This window comes from Dipodomys merriami, unplaced genomic scaffold (genome assembly GCF_024711535.1).
Source record: "Dipodomys merriami isolate MVZ:Mamm:240054 unplaced genomic scaffold, mDipMer1.0.p SCAF_3264, whole genome shotgun sequence".
NCBI classification, from domain to species: domain Eukaryota; kingdom Metazoa; phylum Chordata; class Mammalia; order Rodentia; family Heteromyidae; genus Dipodomys; species Dipodomys merriami.
Genome location: NW_027204787.1, coordinates 1 through 19585, shown reverse-complemented (window position 1 = coordinate 19585; position 19585 = coordinate 1). Strand labels below are relative to the sequence as shown.

The following is a 19585-nucleotide window of genomic DNA, read 5'->3' as shown; positions in this document are numbered from 1 at the left end:
ACAACCCAGCACACATACCTAATGTTGCTTAACTATGCACATATAAGTTGTTAAGAGAAGGGAGCAATGTCTCCCTGTTTCTCCTCCAGAGTCCCCACACTCTGTTAGAGTGTGCCCCTTCCTTTCTGCTTGTCTGTCTGCTTTTTGTCTGCTTGCTTGCCTACTTACTTACTGAATAAAGCTCTGCAAAGTTGTCCTACCAAAAAAGAAGAGAAAAAAAGAGCAAGAAGCCAGTGGCTCACTTCTATAGTCCTTGATACTCAGACTGAGACCCAGAAGATCACAGATCAGAGCCAGTATGGCTAGAAAAGTCTTCAGGTCTTTGTCTCCAAAATAACTAACAAACATCCAAGCTGAAGCTGTAGTTCAGGTGGTATAGTACCCACCAAGCAAACAAGCTGCAAGGGTGAGGACTTTAGTTTAAATGTCAGTGCTGCAAAAAAAAAAAAAAAAAAAAAGTTAAAGTGTGAAATTTATGTATATTTTACCAGAATTCAAATTTAGAAGTTTTTTTTAAAAGTTAATTAAAATTGATGGGCAATGGCAGGAAAGGAACAGCTTCTGGTAGCAGTACGGGCTGATGCAGTGTTTTAGGAGTTATTCAGTGATCAGGATCAAAGCTGCACAAGCACATTGAACTTGCCTAGGGGTCTCCATCCTAGAGACACAGCCAACAGAGGTGCTGAGGGCTGCCCTCGCAGGCTGGGCCGCCTGCACTGTTCCGGCAGTGCTGTGCAGCAGGGCCCCAGCCAGAAACAACCCAGGTGTTCTCAGCTGAGTTCTGTTCTTGGTCTATGGAAATGTGGATCAAGGACCTACAACATGCAGACACCAGGGATCTCAGCCAGCGCTGAGCGCAGGAAGCTACACACGGAAGAGCTTGGGCTTGGTTTTGTACACAGCATAGAACAAGCATGAGAAGCTGACCTGGGAGAAGTCAGGGAGGGACGGGGAGGGATGCCGAGGGTACTGGCTGGATCTGGATAATGGTATACTGAAGATGTGGGAATAGGCACTGTGAATTGTACATTTTGGTATGTCACGCATACTTATATTTTTTTCTGTTTGCAGTACTCTTTGTACTTCTGGCAGTTGTTTCACTACTGAGCTATACCACTAGGTCCTACCTTTTATTTTCTTTCTTTTTTTTTAAAAAAAAAGCACCACTTAAAATCTGCTGATATATCACGGCTAGGATGAAGGAGGGCTCTGAACCTGTCATCCTTTCCCTGCTCAAGTCTTGTTCATGGTGACCAAGTGACTCTCCTTCTCTCTCTCTCTCTCTCTCTCTCTCTCTCTCTCTCTCTCTCTCTCTCTCTCTCTCTCTCTCTTTCTCTTTTTCTCTTTCTCTCTTTCTCTCTTTGTCTGGGCCTGAGCGCTGTCCCTCAGCTCTTCAGCTCAAGGATAGAGCTCTACCACTTGAGCTACAGCACCACTTCCAGTTTTCTGGTGGTTTATTGGAGATAAGAATTTCACAGACTTTTCTGCTCAGGCTGGCTCTGAACTGCAATCCTCAGATCTCAGCCTCCTGAGTAACTAGGATTACAGGCATGAACCACCTGCGCCTGGCTGACTCTCCTTTTCTTACAGGAAGGCTGCCGCCAGGGTCGGAGCATTGCAGCGGTGTGAGGGTGAGGGCCGAGACCCAGGGATCCACCACACTCCTGGTGAGCTACACACATGGCCACGTCCACCTAAGTGCCAGGATCACCATCGCTGCTTACCTGCCTCTCAAGGTGAGCCAGCCTCCTGTCCTTTGCTCCCCAGCCAGCCCCGTCATTCCCTGCTCTATGCTCCTTGGGGTGGGGCAAGCAGCTCCCTGTTTCTAAGTGCTCTCATGATCTACATGGCAGCAAAACAAACTTTCCTTCATTTGTTGGAGACTTTCAGGATATCTTGGACTTATTGCCAATTCACTCTGCCAGGGAACACTGCCAGTGTGCAGGGAGCTCCAGGTACTATGTACAAAATAGTCCCGAAGGCTTGTTCTGGAAGCCTGTACAGACCCAGTAGGAACTGAAGGGATCGCAGCAGAGCTAAAAGTAAGGAACAGAAGTTCAAACCTGGCACCAAAAGAGGGGGAAGCAGACCGCCAAGCTAGGCCAGCAGGCACCCTGATCCTGTGCTTCTCTTAGTCATCTGGTGTCTTTCCTGTCAGGATTTTTTTCTTTCTTTATTTCCTCTTGTGTGTTCTGAGAATTGAGCCCAGTGGCTCATGCCCAAGCAGTCTGCCCACTGAGCTACAACCTCAACCCTATTTTTTTTATTATTAAGATAGGATCTTACAAAGGGAGGCATGGCTCAAGCGGTAGTAGACCTTGCTAAGTTTCCCAGGCTGTCCTCAGAATTGCTTTGGTTCAGTTCACCTGCTTCAGTCTCTCAAGTAGCTAGCGTTACAGTTGAGTGCCACCATGTTGGGCTGTTTAATTTGTTGTTGTTTTTTTTTTGCAGTATGGGATTTGAACTCAGGGTTCATGCTTGCTAGGCACGTGCTCTGCCATTGAGCCACTGCCTTTATTTTTAAATTTTTTATTGTAAAGATACTATACAGAGGGTTACAGTTACATGAGTAAGGTAATGAGTACACTTCCTATTGAGCATTGTTACCCCTCCACTGTTTTCCCCCTACCTCCCTTCCTCCCTCCCTTCCCTGGAGCTACTGCCTTTTAAAGCAACAGTGTAGTTAGAGTCTAGTCCATCCGTGTCAGAAGTGCGTTAGGGACCTGCACAAGGTGCCTGGCTCTCACCTCCCTAGCCTCCATCTGAACCTGAGGCTGTTGCCAGCTTGTAGTTGTGGTAAATATGGTGTAGGGAGCATCTCCTCATATATGCACTGGCTTTTCTCTCACTTATTCTGTTAAGAAGCTGCATCTCAAAGAGTTCCTTGTTTTGAGAGCTATTGGTATTTTCAGGGCTTTTCCATGAGTGTTATAAAAACAAATTAATTTCTATACATACCCTACCCCAGTGAGGGCTTCTTTTTTTCCAAAGAACCCTGATTCCATGGGATCTCCCTAACAACTCTGTGGGTGCACAGGCATGCAGTTTCAAAGCGAATATAGAGCCTTCCCCCAGAGCCAGGTGAGTCTTCCAGTCCTGATGCTGAGGAGTGCTCTCTCCTCCCCTTTCTTCAGGCTGTGGATCCCTTGTCTGTTTCCGTGGTAACCCTGGGCTCCTCCAAGGAGATGCTGTTTGAAGGAGGCCCCCAACCCTGGGTCTTGGAGCCTTCCAAGTACTTTCGTAACATCACCTCTGAGGACACAGGCAGCATCAGCCTGGCGCTTTTGGGGCCCCCTGCCTCCCGGAGTTACCAGCAGCACTGGATCCTGGTGACCTGTCGGGCCTTGGGTGAACAGGTCAGTGGGAGCCCCCCGCAGGCCCCCCAAGTCCAAGGGGCATGGAAAATCCATTTAGTTCCCAGCAGAACCTTGAGAGACCCCTTTCTGCAGGGCCCACTTTAGAGATGGGCAGACTAATACTCAGTGAAGCAAGGTGCCTGGGCGCACACTGGAAGGGTTCAGTGCGGGTGGTAGGGTCCCTCAGTACATCCCAACCACCACAGAGTCTGCCTGTTGGTGACCTCCCCCTTTCTCTTTTCATCTGAGATCGAGATTTGAACTTGGTATCTGACACTGTCACTCATTGGCTGGTGCTCTTACTACCTGAGCCATACCTCCAACCCCAGGGTTGGCTATTTCTCTGTGTGTGTGACAGCCTCTCTGAGGGGTGAAGCTCCAGATCAGGTGTCACAAAACCAGGTGTTTCCAGGGTCAGGTGTAAACAGGAATGAAACTATACCCATCCAGGCCATCGGGCTGCTGAGGAACATCGGCATGACCATGTAACAAGGTGCCCAGCCCTCATCCTGATCCACCTCCCAGAGTCAGGTCCCCTACTCTTCAGTGTGCATGTCCCCCACGCACCCCGCTCTGGGGAGTGACATCAGATCAATGTGGACTCCCCATTTAAACATCTAGGATCTTATGGGATCGATAATGTGGCTGGGTCCTAGGAAAGCATCCTGCAATCTGCTATTTTCCTGCCTGGGGACTTGTGCAGAGTGCAGCTGTCGCTCCCACCTGAGACTCTTTTTTTTTTTTTTTTTTGGTCAGTCGTGGGGCCTGAACTCTGGGCCTGGGCGCTGTCCCTCAGCTCTTCAGCTCAAGGCTAGTGCTCTACCACTTGAGCATCAGCCCCACTTCCAGCTTTTTCTGCTTATGTGGTGCTGAGGAATCGAACCTAGGGCCTCATGCATGCAAGGCAAGCACTCTACCACTGAGCCACCTTCCCAGCCCCTCACCTGAGACTCTTAAATGCTGGCAAAGTGCTCTCCCACCCCTTAGTCCCTGGCCTTTCTCAGCCCCCTGAGGTTCAGGGGTCATTGTGCCTATCCTATAGAAGGAGAAACAGTCTTAGCTCAGAGGATGAGAGACTTTGGGTGTCTGTTTCTTCCCTGCCAGGTCATCGCCCTCTCGGTGGGGAACCAGCCCAGCCTCACCAACCCCTTCCCTGTGGTGGAGCCCGCTGTGGTGAAGTCTGTCTGCACCCCACCGTCCAGGTTCACCCTCACGCCTGTCTACGGCAGCCCCCAGCTGGACCTTTCCTGTCCCCTGCTGCAGCAGAACAAGCAGGTGGTGAGTGTGGCCGCTCTCGAGAGCCAGGTGACAGTGTTACTGGTTAGGCAGGAGGCCACCCCCATGCACGGTCTTGAGTGCTGGTAGGTGGTAGCTCCATGCTCACTGCCTGGGCTCTGCAGCCAACCCTGCCAAGGATGAGGGGTTCTTGTGAGCCTAGCTCGAGGAGCTTCAGGGCAGGAGTGGTGGGATGACTTCAGTGTGGCTGCTGCGGGTGGTGCCTGGCTTGCCTGGTTCCCACTTTGTAGTGGGATGACGGCAACGTACGTTTGTTAGAAGGCACACCCGGAAGTTGGGTTTGGATCTTCTTGGAGCATAGGTAGGCCATCCTGTCCTCTTAGGCTTCACAGTCCCCATGCTGTGTAGCTGCAGGTCCTACCAGCCTCCCAGCTCCAGTGGCAGCACCACGTGAACATCATCCTCTCAGATCCCAGACTCGCTGTCTCCCTCTGCTGGGTGTTGTTAGACCCTGGCGGTGTTCAGAGCATGGTGTGTGGACATTCCTGTGTGATTGGAGCAGGAGTGGGAGCTGCAGAGGAGCGGTGATAGCTGAGGCTCCAAGAAAGTTGGGAGGGAGGGAGGGAAGTCTCTGAAGCCTGTCTGAAACTGAGGACATGTGGCGTGACCTGCAGGCTGGGCCCCCTGAGAGCTGGGACTCATCCACGCTCACTTCCCAGGACACTCAGATCCCTGGTATGGATTGTGTGCTGCTTAGGGTGGGGACTCACCTCCAGCAGCCCTAGCACTTGCCCTTCTCCCAGCATGGCAGCTTCTCAGGCCAGGCAGCCCCATCACCGGAAACTTTAGAGTGAGCCACAGGAGAAGGGAGGTCCACAGAGAGGATGGCCGCTGGAGCAGAGGTGAAATGTGGACTGACTGCAGCCTGAGGAGGTACTGCAGGAGGAGCAGAGTGGAAAGCTGACAGAGAGAGAGACAGACAGAGACAGAGAATGAGAGAGAGAGAAAAAGAGAGCCTTCTCTCCACTTTTCCCAATCACTCAACTCTGAGGCTGAAACTCCGTGGATCAGCATCTCTCCCCGCCACTTGCCCCAAGGCTGTCCTGCAAGGCTCGGTTAAAAGTAAGGATTTTTAGTGTCCAGCCTCAGAACACTGGCTCCCCTCACCCCTACACAGATTTGGCAGACGATCCACTTTCGTTCCCTTTCAGTAGAGGAGGGGACCCCAGGCTCAGCTCCTGCAGCTGCAGGAAGCCAGCATTCACCTGACTCAGCCCTGGCATTTAGAGCGTGGCAGGGACAAGCGTCACAATCAAGCCTCGAATCAGTGTGTCCGGGCAAAGCCTCTGCCTGACTTTGCCATAGCATCTTCTTTCCTTTTCTTCTTTTTTCTTTCTTCTTTCTCCTCCTCTTCCTCCTCCTTCTCCTTCTCCTTTTCTTTCTTCTTCCTTCTTCCTTTTTATTTTATTTCCAGTCCTTGGGCTTGAATCCAAGGCCTGGGAGCTATCCCTGATCTTCTTTTGCTCAAGGCTAGCTCTCTACCACTTGAGCCACAGTACCATTTCTGGCTTTTTCTGAGAAGTTTATTAGAAGAGTCTCACAGCCTTTCCTGCCTGGGCTGGCTTCGAACTGGGATCCTCAGATCTCAGCCTCCTGAGTAGCTAGGATTATAGATATGAGCCAGCGGTGCCTGGCTCCCTTCTTCCTTCTTGTTTCTCCCTCCTCTTGGACATTGGCTCTGAAGCAAAGGTCTCCTCTGGGCCTGGTTGTGCCTTGGATTTAGCTCAGTGCTGTGTCTGGACTGAAAGGGGATGGTCTGCCTGTGGAGCTGGGCTCTCCAAACTAGCTTGCATGTGTCATTGATGTCAGGAGGAAATAATGGACCTTAGATGTGGAGTGGCTGTGATCCATCAGTCCTTGGGGTCCTGCGCCGTGAGGCAGCCATTCGGGCATGGCCTCTGCAATTTATGGTCTCATTAGGGGACCTTGAAGAAGATAGATCTCCATGGTGCATCCTGAGTGCAGTATCAATTTCATTTTATAGCTCCCAAACCCGGGGGTCACCCAAGACACATTTGCAGAGTAAATTATGGCAAGGTGAGACACAAGAATAGAGTTGACGTCTCGGAATGACAGATGGAGCCTGAGCCCAGCCTGACCTCGTCCTCGGGGCATCCCGTGTTCTCACTGTGCTCGAGTACCAGTTGTGTGCTCGGGGACCGACTAGCCAGCTCAGGCACCAAGGAGAAGCAAGATCAGACCCAGAGTTACACCCCAGCCTGTGTGACGAGCAACTCGTTCAACACCCCTCAGCCTCACCCAGCCTCTTGAAATGGGGGGTAGTGTTGATGACCTTACTGGAAGGGTTCAGTCTGCTTCTGGGTGTACTGGGCACAACGATGCCTTTTCCTTCCTGGAAAGGCCTTTATTTTCCACCTACAGTTGTTTCTGGAAGAGGATGGGATGTCTAGAATATGGTTCTCAGTGCCTATGCCCACTTGAAGCTCTCAGAGTTGTGTCATGCCTAGTGGCAAAACATTTGGTTGCTCAAGTAGTGGTGCTGACCTGCTGTCAGGAGGGCAGGTGTTGTCTATGTCAGCAGAGCCAGGCGTGGTGGTGGGGGTGGGGTCCTCGAGGTGGGGGTGGGGACCTCAGCGGCTGTGTCATCAGAATGGCCTTTATGTGTAAGTTCTTCTCTAAAATAGGGCACCTTCATCCCAGGTTGGCTTGGTGACTCTGCGTCTTGTCAGTTATCTTTGTTCCAAGACTTCCTCATTCTCCTTTACTGAGTTATTTTCTTCGCCAGGCCTCTGCTTGCATTCCGTAGCATGGGGAGGCCTACTCCTACCTCCGGGACTCTGGCAGGACCTTTGCAAACCCTGGTGGCTCCAGGATGTGTTGAGTAGTGCGTTAGCATCTTACCTTCATGTTAAAACACAGCAGTTGTCATGGAGGCAGAGGTGTCTCAAGGACAGCAAGGGCAGGCAGAAGGGAAGTAGCCCAGCTGGGGTGAGCAACTTGGAGTAGGGGTTTCTAACCTTAGTGACATCAGAAGCCAGACCATCTTCAAGTGGGGCCATCCCAAGTTCTGTGGTGCCCAGCAGGTCCTCCTTGTGTAGGGCTGTCCACGCCCTGTGGTGCCCAGCAGGTCCTCCTTGTTCAGGGCTGTCCACGCCCTGTGGTGCCCAGCAGGTCCTCCTTGTGCAGGGCTGTGCCATGCACTGAGGTACCCGGCAGCATTTCTTCCTCCTCTTTGTAGGTACCAGTGCAGCTGGTACCTACAAAGCCAGTTGTGACATCAAAAATCACCTCTACCCATTGCCAGAGGCCTTCTAATGATTGAGGGCCTAGTCCCTTGTTGAGTAGCAGAGGCTGGTGTAGACGGGGGCTGGGGTAGCACTGTGGCAGTAGTAAACACTGGTTTGTGACTCATCCTCACTCCTTCATCAAGACCCTGAGCCCACAAGGGAGCCATCTGGCTCAAGGACAGCCATGCAGTCAGCAGTGGCCAGGTCTGGTCCTGAGTTTGGCTCTGGCATCTGATGTTTCCTTCTTGCAGGTTCCAGTCTCCAGCCACCGGAACCCCCTGCTGGACCTGGGTGCCTATGACCAGCAGGGACGCCGATTCGACAACTTCAGCTCTCTAAGCATCCAGTGGGAGTCCACCCAGCCCTCACTGGCCAGCATAGAGCCCAAGCAGCCCCTGCAGCTGGTGGCTCGTGAGGATGGGAATGGCCAGAAGAAGTTACACGGTGAGGCTGCTTGTGATCAGTTAAGACCAGTGTCCTGTGGCAGGCTCGTGCCTGTTGGGTATCTCTGTTATCTAGGGCTCGGTGTGATCTCACTGCGCTCTCTCAGTCCCCCATAGGCTCGTTGTGAGGAGGAACCAGAGGCTCACGCCCTAGGACACCTCTCCAGCTCTAAGACTTGGGCCTCTTGGCTATTTGCTGTAGTGTTCACAAGCCCTCCCACAGCCCAGCATGGAGCCTGTCTCCTCCAGTTTACTTGGGAAATCCTTTGGTAGTCACTTAAGACCATAAAGTCTGCTTAGGACAGACAGGCAGTTTCTTTGGCTCCGTTTCCTGGTTTCAGAATTAAAACTGCAGATAGGCCTCAGAGCAGCCCTGGAGCTAACACGCACTTGTCTCCCCTTCCTCAACTCAGGCTTGCAGGCCATTTTAGTTCACCAGGCTTCGGGAACCACCACCATCTCCGCCACAGCTTCTGGCTACCAGCAGGCTCACCTCCGTGCTGCCCGAGTGAAACAACCGGTACCTCCCAGGGGCCACCAGTGGGTGGGCTGTGGGCAAGCGCCTGTAAACATGCATTTGAATAAGGTGGAGGCAGCATGTACTGGTTGGGAAGGAAAGGTGGTGCCAGGATTCAGAGCACCCTAGGTGCCAGCACGGGGAGCTTCATGGTGTCTTGGAAAGGTTTTACTCAGAGTCTGCACCCATGGGAGCAGCGCTGGGGGAATTACCTCTGAAAGGTTCGCCTGTCCCTGTCCTTGATGGCTCTGTCCCTTCCTGTGGGCTTGTGAGCGGCCTGGTGGGCCTCCCCGTGGACATGCATGCTGTGGGCCCTCTGCAGGCCTGCACACTTTCTCTTGGTGCACTAGTGATCTCTGCCCTGTGGGCTTCCCCTGGTATGGACATTTCTCTGGGCTTCCTTCCTCGAGCTGGCTTTCTTGAGAGGCCCTCTGCCCTGAGATCCCTGGCACGGAACAGGCGCTTGGGTGTAGTCCTGTGGCACTCAGCAGAGACATGTGTGGCGTATGTAGGTCTATGCACATGATAGTGTGCACCCCCTAGCCAAGACACCTGCAGTATCACTGGGTGATGGTGTTCTAGAGACCCCGTTCATGTACACAGTCCATCGCTGATGCACTGTGTCATTGTATATATAGGTGAGTGGCACTTGGGTCATATCCAGTACTCTTCTCTCGAGTGACATGTGACATATAGTGTGTTGTCTGCTACCCAAGGTAGTGGCGGCTCTCCTTATCTTCCATGAGTCAGAAGACCCTTCTGTGGGGCCCTCACCCATGCCCAGGCTGGTCAGAGGCTTTGCTGTTTGTCCGTGTCCTCCTGCATGGTGGCGTGTGCTTCATGCACAACACTTGGCCATCTGCTGTGAGCCCTGAAGGTCAGGTGTGCGTGTAAGCAGCTGGAGTGACTAAGCAGGACCATTGACCGCCTCCTGCTCTGGCGGGACGTAGGCTCACCAAGGGGTACTTACAGGGCATGCTGCCCTTCCATGGGGCCCAGGAGCACCTGGGTTCATGGGGATTTGTGGCCTAGACATAATGAGCGGCCTGGAGTGAGTCCAGGCCCTGGGGCATCTGTCCCTCCACCAGAGAGGTGGCCAGGTGTCCTGTTCTCCTGGATGTGATGGTTTGGGCCTCACCCCTTCAGCACGAGCCTCCCATGCCTGTGTCGGCCTCCATAGAACTCATCCTGGTGGAGGATGTGAGGGTGAATCCAGAAGAGGTGACCATCTACAACCACCCTGGAGTCCAGGTACAGCCTGCCCTGCCTGTAAGAGACCCAGCCAGCTCCCCTTTCCCTCCAGCACCTGGCCTGACCCTCTCCCACACCTCTCCCTGCAGGCAGAACTTCGCATCACTGAAGGCTCTGGCTACTTCTTCCTCAACACAAGCACGGCAGATGTCGCCAGGGTGGCCTACCAGGAGTCCCAAGGCATTGCCACGGTGAGCTGCCCCTGCCTCCGAGTTGGCTCCCGTTCTTCTCCCAGGCTGTCTGTGGGCCTGCAGGCTGCTTCTTTCAGAAGCTCACCCTTAATCAAACCGGCTAGGTTGTCTCACTCTGAAACTTGAGTGTTGCAGTGCCACCTCTGGTCCCTGCTCCATATCCTATCACCCACACTGTTGGTTACCTAATGGTTTCCTTTCAACCAATCTTTTAATTAAGATTAAAATTGTATTTCATAAGCAGCACTACAGCAACCATAAAGAAACTCGTGTGTGTGTGTGTGTGTGTGTGTGTGTGTGTGTGTGTGTGTGTGTGTGTGTGTGTGTCCGTATGTCCATATCTATATAGAGAGATGAGATAGATATAGATAATATAATAATACCTGCTTTTCATAGTTCTCTTTTTTGTGCTGATCCTGGGGCTTAAACTCAGAGCCTTGCACTCTTGCTTAGCTTTTTCATTCAAGGCTGGCACTCTACCACTTGGATCACACCTCCACTTCTGACTTTTTGTTGATTAATTAGAGATAAGAATCTCAAGGACTTTCTTGCCCAGGCTGGCTTCAAACTACAATCCTCAGATCTCTGTGTCCTGAGCAGCTAGGATTACAGGTGTGAGCTATCAAACCTAGTTCCATGTTTCTTGGCTCTTTCCTACTCTTGCTGAAAAAGACTTGGTAATGCCAATGGAAAAATTTAGCATCTTGGTTTTTTTTTTAAATCATGTCCTGAGATTTCTTTTTGCATATTGCAATGTAGGCTGCATATTATTTTATGCAGTCATTTGTACTTAGGCATTCTAACCTTTTTCTAATGTTAGTTATGCAATTGTTCTTTTTATTTATTTTGTGTTTAGTTTGTTGTTAGTTCTGCCCCCAGTGGTCTTGAATCTTCCTACCTCCATCTGAGGAGCAGGGATCACAGGTGTGTGCCACCACAGCTGCCACTGTTGTTGGTGTGCCATTCTCTTCTTGTGAAGAATTTGGGTTATTGTAAAGTTTAATTTTTTTGATAATGGGGCTGGGAAGGTGGCTCAGTGGTAGAGCACTTGCCTTGCATGCCTGAGGCCCTGGGTTCGATTCCTCAGCCAGCACCACATAAGCAGAAAGAAAAAAGCCGGAAGTGGTGCTGTGGCTCAAGTGGTAGAGTGCTAGCCTTGAGCTGAAGAGCTGAGGGACAGCGCCCAGGCCCAGAGTTCAGGCCCCACGACCGGACCCCAAAAAAAAAATTTTTTTTTTTATATTAAAAAAGGCAAAGACAATACCCTAACTGTCAGCATATTTGCATCTTGGTTATCTTCTTTAAAAGGATTCAGTATAGAATGTATGAAATGAATCCTGGAAGTCATAAGTACAGAGCAACACCATACAAGCAGAGTTAGTAAGTCCCAGCTGGGCTGTTGTTGGTTTTAGGTGGTTTGACTTCCCCTTTGTTGAGAGGGTAGTCACGTTATGGTCAGGGAATCAAAACAGCATCAACAAGGCATTTCATGTAAATGGAATCACACAAGGTGCGGTGTTTTGTGACTGGCTTGTTTTCACTTAGAATAATGTTTTCAATGTTTATCCATGTTGTAACATGTACCAAAAATTCATTCCTTATTTTGTGCCAGTCCTGGGGCTTGAACTCACACCTGGACTCTGTCCCTGGGCTTTTGTGCTCAAGTCTAGTGCTGTACTACCGAGCCATAGTTCCACTTCTGGCTTTTTGGTGCTTAACTGGAGATAAGAGTCTCACAGGCTTTCCCACTTAGGCTGGCTTTGAACCATAATCCTCAGATTTTAGCCTCCAGAGTAGCTAGGATTACAGGTGTGAGCCATCAGCTCCCAGCTTGTTTATTCCTTTTTTATGGCTAATTAGTCCTTTGTATGGATTTGCCAATGGGTATCTGTGAATTTTCTGCCTTTGAATACTCTGAGTAATGGCCGCTATGAACATTTGTATATAAGGGTTTCTTTTGTTGTTGTTTTGTTTTGTTTTTGTAGCACATGGGGTTTGATCTCAGGGCCTCACAGTTTCTGGATTAGTGCTCTACTACTTGAACCAAGCCTCTAGCACTGATTTGGGTCATTATTGTTTGTGATGGTGTTTCACAGAATTTTGTCATGAAGAGGTCTTGGATCCATTCTCTCCTCCCACCCCCCCACAACTCTTGAGTTCTTGATCCAGGTGGGCTTTGTTTTTTGTTGGTGCAGTGCATTACTTTAATGGAATTTCAGAAACTAAACCAATCTTACATTTTTCAGATAAATCCTAATTGGTCATGATGCATGTATCTTTTATATGTAGATGAATTTAGTTCTGAGTTTTTTGTTCCAGGATTTTTTTTTTTTTTTTTGCCAGTCCTGGGGCAAAACTCAGGGTCTGGGCTCTGTCCCTGAGCTTCTTTTGCTCAAGGCTGGCACTCTATCACTTAAGCCACAGTGCCACTTCCAACTTTTACTGTTTAGTGGTATTGGGGAATCGAACCCAAGCCTTCATGCATGCTAAGCAAGGCAAGCACTCTACCACTAAGCCACATTCCCAGCCCCACCCCCATTCCAGTATTTTCACATTCTATTTGTAAAAGATTGGTCTGTCATTTTCCTGTGATATTGTCTGCCTTCAATAGACAAGGTAATACTGAACTCATAGAATAAATTGGAAGTGTTTCTTCTTCTACTTTGGGAAGAATTTATGTAGAATTGATAGTAATTATTTTTGTTTGGTAGCATGTTAACCAGAGAAGACATAGATGTGAGCTTTTCTTCATGAGGAGTTTTTTAAATTGCCAATTCAGTTTCTTCAAGGTGTTATGTTGTATTCAGATGATTTATTTTATTTATTCATTAATTTTTGGTAGCTAAGACTTTGTTTATTTTATCCATTCTGTCTGATGTGTTGCTGTGTCAGCTCTCTGTTGCTGTGACATAAGTGCCTAAGATAAATAAAAGAAGGAAAAATTTATATGTTTCAGAAATTCAGCCCATGAATGCTGGCTCATGGTTTCAGAAGTTCAGTCTGTGGTCGCTTGGCCAGGGGTTTGGGCCTGTGGTGTGGCAGGATAGCGTGGCTGGAGAGCATGATGTAGGAGGCTGCTCACCTCATGGCGGGGAAGCTCGGGGGGGGGGGGGGGAGGAGCAGATCCCCTCAGCCCAGGCCTACTTCCTCCAACACCCTGTTACCACTTGCATGCAGGTAGGAACCACAAGCTAGTGCCACAACACACAAGCCTCTGGGGAGCAGCCCGTGTCCGACCTCTAATGACTGGTGTTTGGTTGTCCAGTTTTGTTTTGTTTTTTTGTCGGTCGTGGGCCTTAAACTCTGGGCCTGGGTGCTGTCCCTCAGCTCTTCAGCTCAAAGCTAGCGCTCTATCAGTTGAGCCACAGCGCCACTTTCAGCTTTTTCTGCTTATGTGGTGCTGAGTAATTGAACCCAGGGCCTCATGCATGCAAGGCAAGCGCTCTACCACTGAGCCACCTTCCCAGCCGGTTATCCCAGTTTTTCCCAGTAGTCCTGTTTGTCTGTTAGAAATTTCCACTGTCCTTGCTGGTTCTAGTCATTGCATCAATTCTTTTCTTCACTGGGTCACATTAACTAAAAGTTTGTCACTTTGGCTACTGTACAAAGAATGAACTTTGGGTTTCATTTGTATTTTCTTGTCTCTGTTAATTTTCATTATTGTTTCATTTATTTTGGGGGGGGGGGTCCGGTCGTGGGGTCTGAACTCTGGCCTGGGCGCTGTCCCTCAGCTCTTCAGCTCAAGGCTAGCACTCTACCACTTGAGCCACAGCGCCACTTCTGGCTTTTTTCTTTTTGCTTATGTGGTGCTGAGGAAACGAACCCAGGGCCTCATGCATGCAAGGCAAGTGCTCTACCACTGAGCCGCCTTCCCAGCGCCCCTCATTTCCCTTTAGAGTCTGCTTTAGCTTGTCCTGTAAATGTTGCTGTGCACATCTGCCTTTTCATTCACCTCAGATTTTTCTAAGTTTAAGTTTCATTAGTAGCATGTGGTTTAGTTTCTGAATATTTGCAAACTATGAATTATGTTTTGATGATACTGGGGTTTGAACTCAGGGTGTTGTGTTTGCTAGGCAGGTGCTTTACCACTTGAGCTATGCATGAGGTCACTGATGGCCTCTTCATATTTGTGGCCCTACTGTGCGCTACGGGCTGGAGTTACCTCCAAACCCGTGATTACTTGCTCTCACGTATCTCCTTCATGCTGTTCTGGAAGCTATGGTACATCTCCGAAGCTTCCAGGTCCCAACATACAGTATAAACTTGCCAGGTTTTTGTTTTATTTTGTTATTTTATGCTGGTCCTGTGGGTACTTTTGCTGAGCATTTCTACTCAAGGCCAGCACTCTACCACTTGAGCCACAGCATCATTGCCAGCTTTTTTGGTGCTTAATTAGAGATAAGAGTTTCAGACTTTCCTGCCCAGGCTGCTGTCAAACTCAGATCTCAGCCTCCTGAGTAGCTAGGATTATAGGTGAGAGCCACTAGTGCCTGGATCACATTCTGTTTTTAAAACCAGAGGGAAAAAACAAAAACATGTCTCTCCGCAGTTTTTTATAATTACGTAATTACCTCTATAGGTGTCCTTTGCGTGGGCTTACATTTTGTCACGGGCTGTTTGGAGAGCTTCCTCTGGCATTTTTCTTAAGACAGATCTGTCAGCAGCACATTCTTCCAGTTTTTATCTTACTTTACCTTCTGTGTAACCCGTTGGGTGAGGGATTCTTCTGTTCTTGTTTGTTCGTTTGTTTGTTTGTTTGTTGGAACACTTTGAACATGTGATGTTATTTCCTCTGATGACCTTTGCTTCTGGTGAGAAGTTAGCCACTAATCTAATCGGTTCCCTTATCAGGGATGCGCCATTTTCTCTTGCTGGTTTCTAGGTTTATTTCCTCCTTTGGGGCTTTAAGTATTATTTATTTAACCATGATGTAGCTTTCAGGACTTGATCCAAATCCAGGATCCTTTGAAGGAACTTTCTAAGGAAGGTGAGTAAGATTTGAGTTCTGGAGAATTCCACCCTTCCATCCTCCTTCCCCGTTTCTCTGTGGCAAGTTCACTGGTCCACAGGCTGGTGGTCTGCTTCTGTCAGTGTCCCTCTGCTGGCCTTTACCACGCCACAGTAAACTATGGCTTTTCTGTTTGTAAGTCTGTGAATGTGGTACTTGCATTTCATGGAGTGTCCTGGGGGTAACAGACTACTGTCTTGTAATATATGTGGGTAGTTGCAAGCCATTATTGCTCCAGATACGTTTTCTCTCCTTCTGTCTCCTACTTCTCCCACTATGCATGGCTGGTGCACTTGATGGTGCCCAGATGCCTCTGTGGCTCTCCTCACTGTCCTCACTCCTCAAATCACATAATTCCTTCCAGCTGCCAGTTTGAATTTACTCTTCAGCTCCTGTCCCCCAACCAGTGAATTTTTCCTTTCACTTGTCTTACTATATTCAATTTAGGTAAGAATACCTTTTTTTTGTCCTCTCTTCTCTTCCCTCTATCCCTCCCTCTGCCCCACTATACACACACACACACATACACACACACACACACACCACCACCACCACCACCACCACCACCACCACCACCACCACCACCACCACCACCACCACCACCCCTGTGAGGTCTCTGATCACAGTGGCTTCTACAGGTCTGGTGTCTGGTTTCACCTTGCCCTTCCCAGACCCTCCACTGTTAATCTCCACTACTGGGGGCTGATTGCTCTGTTGTCTTCAGTGCACAGATTCTGCCCCTAAATCATTGATCTCAGTCAGAGTTCCTAGAAGAGACAGTTCTTACCCAGGAAGATGGTGGGGGTTTGTTCTGACACCTAAGTGGCTCCTGCCATCTGTCAACTTGCCCATTTCTCTCAGACAAGTTGCAGCCTCCAGGTGAGCCCATTTCCCTTGGCTCTGTCCTTTTCTTCACTGGGTGTGAACTGCTGCATTGTGTATAGATGAGGAGTTGGCATTTCCTGTGTTCTGACAGTGTCTGTATTTGGGCCTGCTTCTCCTCCTCGGGGGGGTGCTGGTGCTGTGGGAGGAGGGCACACCTGACGCTTCTCTCTGGCTCCTGCTCTTAGGAGCCTCTGTTGCACTTGGTGTCTGGGATCAGCAACCCCATATTCCTGGGTCTCCAGTCTTGAGACTAATCGGGTCCTAGTATTCTCCCAGGCACCACACCCGAGGGAGCCCCTCCTTCCTGCGTGGGTCTATGTGGTGGAATAGGCTCCGAGTTTGCGCTACACCGGCCTGGGGCTGTGCCTCAGCTGCAGGTCACCAGGCCTCGACCTTCTCCCTCACTCCTAGGCACTGCCCTAATGGAGCTGGGCCTTGAGACCCGACCTAGGGTACACTAGTGTGGGGTGGAGCTGCCACCTCCAGGCAGAGAAGGGGGTGTGGATCATATTTCAGGTGTTACCAATGTCCTTCTTTTCAGTTCGCCTGCTGAAGCGTGGCTTCATTCACTGTGCATGCCTAGAACCACATGCAGAGGTTTTAACAGTTGTGTGTGCTTTATGACTTCCACCCATGTCTCCTGAGGGCTGAACTGTAGACCTCACATTACCATGCCAGCACAGGGGCCTCGCTGACATGGGCTGTGCACAGTGTGCTGCGTGAGGAAGGAGCCGGCTTCTCAGGGGAAAGCAGAAATCTACTCAATAGCCCGACCTATTTCACCTTGTCTTCTGCTGTCTGGTGGAGAGGACGCTTCTTCCTGTTGCACGATGCATAGTGCACAGAGTTAAGAAAGCCTGCTGAGCCTGTGCAGCCAAGCAGGGGAACTTTCCCTCACGAGCCAGTGTGTGTCGAGATAGCAGGCCAGCAGCCTGCAACCCTGGGAAAAGCTCCTCTGCCTTTTTTATTTTAAGATCCAACGGCTTCCTGTATTGTCCAGGCTGGTCTTGAACTCCCGGGCTCAAGTGGTACTCCTGCCTGACAGCTGGGACTATAGGTGTGTGCTACCATGCCTAGCCCCCAAGTATTTTTATTCCCTTTATAAAAAGAAAAAAACAATGGTCTAGCCCAGTCTTCCTACCTCTTGGGCTGTGCCAAAGACTATTGCTACTCCGAAGGGAAATCAGATCCTGGTTTTTCTCCGTCTCATAACCTGCAAGAAGAATTTTCACCTCATAGTTTTCTTTTCTTGTGCCAGTACTAGGAACTGAGAGCCTGAATGCTGTCCCTTAGCCTTTTCACTCAAGGCTAGTACAGCTCCACTTCTGCGGTTTTGCTGGTTAAATGGAGATAAGAGTCTCACAGACTTTTCTGCCTGGGTTGGCTTTGAACCATGATCCTTGGATCTCAGCCTCCTGAGTAGCTGGGATTACAGGCGTGAGCCACCAGCGCCCTGCTGACCACATGTGTTTTTTTGCTTTCCCCAACCCCCCATGTATTGGAGTTTGAACTTGAGGCCTTGAGCTTGCTAGGCAGGCACTGTAGTGCTTGAGCCATGCTCCAGCTCTTTTGTGCTTTAGTTTTTGATAAGTCTCATGTGTTTGCCTGGATTCTCTGGTCCTCCTATCTATCCAGCCATATGCCACTGTGCCTAACTTATTTGTCAAGTAAGAGTCTCACTAGCTCCGTGCCCTTGGACTGCAGTACTCACAGTGTTTGCCTCTCCAGTAGCTTCACGGAGAGCTGATGGCTGTGATGGGTGCTCACAGCTTCCTTCACAGAGATGCTTCTGAAGGACACATTTACACATTTTTTTTGGCATTTTCCAGCTGCTAATTAGCAGCATTCTCATTTCCCTTAATCACAGAGACAAGAAAGCCCACAGCCATTCTCCTCACAGCTCCGAGAAAATGCTTCATTCTTCCCTATTGATACACATTTGGGACGCGAGAATGGCTCCTGGGGTGCGGCGCTCCCTGCACACACAGCTCAGTGCACACAGCGGGGCTCTGGCGGAGGTTTTGTGCCCACACAATGCACCCCGGGCTATGCAGGCCTGTGATTAGTTCTGCTTACACAGCCCCCAGATCCCTCCACAAGAGGCCTGTATTTGATTTTCCACTGGCATGCACAAGGGCATGTTTACTTGATTTAAACTTACTGTTTATTTTTTCTCAACACTTCCTCTCATTTCAAAATAAATCCCTTGAGCAGAGCTTGTTTCATTACCAGCAAAGGAAAGGGGCCTACTGTGTGCTGGGCATGCTTGTCATGTGCCCGGCGCTGAGTGGGGCTGTGAGGTCCAGAGGTGACGGGGCTGCAGGACAGGTCGGCTGTGCTCTGGCGAGCCTCGGTGGTGCTTCCTCCTTCCTGTGGCCATCGTTCATCTGTGGGTATCTTAGGGTTGAGGCAGGCAGGAGCTGGCAGTCGGGGATGGTCTGTTTTCCCGTGAGACCAGTGTGCAGACAGTGGGGCACATCTCCAGCCTGGTCCTGAGGGAGCCCACAGGGCCGGTTGGGACATACAGAGAGCGCCCAGTACCCGGGCCAAGACCTGACTTTGGTGTGAGCGGGTGCCGTCTCCCTTGGGCTGAGCAGTTAGGGGCACAGGTTCTCACCGTCCTGTGTGGGACGTGATACTGACCTGCCCACTGGAGGAAACAAGCCGGCGGCTCCACCGTGTCCAGAAATAGCAGTCTACAGGTGACATGTCTACCTAACACCTGTCAGGGGACAATTCTGAAGTGTGATCAGGGTCCAGGGAGGGGGAGCTGAGAGGAAGCAAACAGAACCCCGGGGCCTGGCGAGCTCTAGACGTCACGGTTTCTTAATGAGCAGTAATGCATTCATTGTCTCCAAATTGACAGGACGTTCCCCTGGGCGCAGTATTTGCTGACATTCTCAAGTGGCACTTTCAACACTTCGAAATGAGAATGTCTTTAGGCATGGTCACCCCCCTTCCTGTCTCTCATAAGCGTTCTCTGAATGCTGCTCGAGAAGGCACCTGGAGAAGCGAGGCAGTATGAGCCCACGTGGTCTGCTGGGTGTGGCTGTGTGCCGCTGCTCAGCCAGCAGCCAGGTCTCCAAAGCGGCCTCCTAGCTCTCCGAGAAAGGAATGCTATGGGTGAAGCAAGCTGACGAGCAGGGCAGGCCCTCTCCAGAGGGCAGCCTGGCTGCGCCCCCCGCTTCTGCCACCCAGAGCAGGTCTGGGACCTCCGTCCTCTGGGAAAACAAGAAGAGGAATTGACCCCTCCACCCCCCAGCCTCCATTCTGTCTGCGTTTAAAATGTGAAGAATGATCCTTTTGAAGAAGAGACCCCTCAAAAAAAAACCAAAAAGGGTTTGAAAACATGCGGGTCTGAAGGCAGTATCTATACAACGTACCCAGGTT

General features: G+C 50.2%; 1 protein-coding gene across 1 annotated transcript; it reads left to right on the top strand.

Annotated features, from left to right (window-relative positions):
- Nucleotides 1–1542: 1542 nt before the first annotated feature.
- Nucleotides 1543–10353, top strand: LOC138841672 (nuclear pore membrane glycoprotein 210-like; the record flags this gene model as incomplete). The annotated part of the gene is made up of 7 exons (XM_070042451.1): nucleotides 1543–1736; nucleotides 3135–3356; nucleotides 4461–4634; nucleotides 8152–8344; nucleotides 8757–8863; nucleotides 10007–10111; nucleotides 10201–10353. Coding segments are annotated over exons 1-7 (1140 nt in total), but the record flags the coding sequence as incomplete, so codon positions are not given.
- Nucleotides 10354–19585: the final 9232 nt, after the last annotated feature.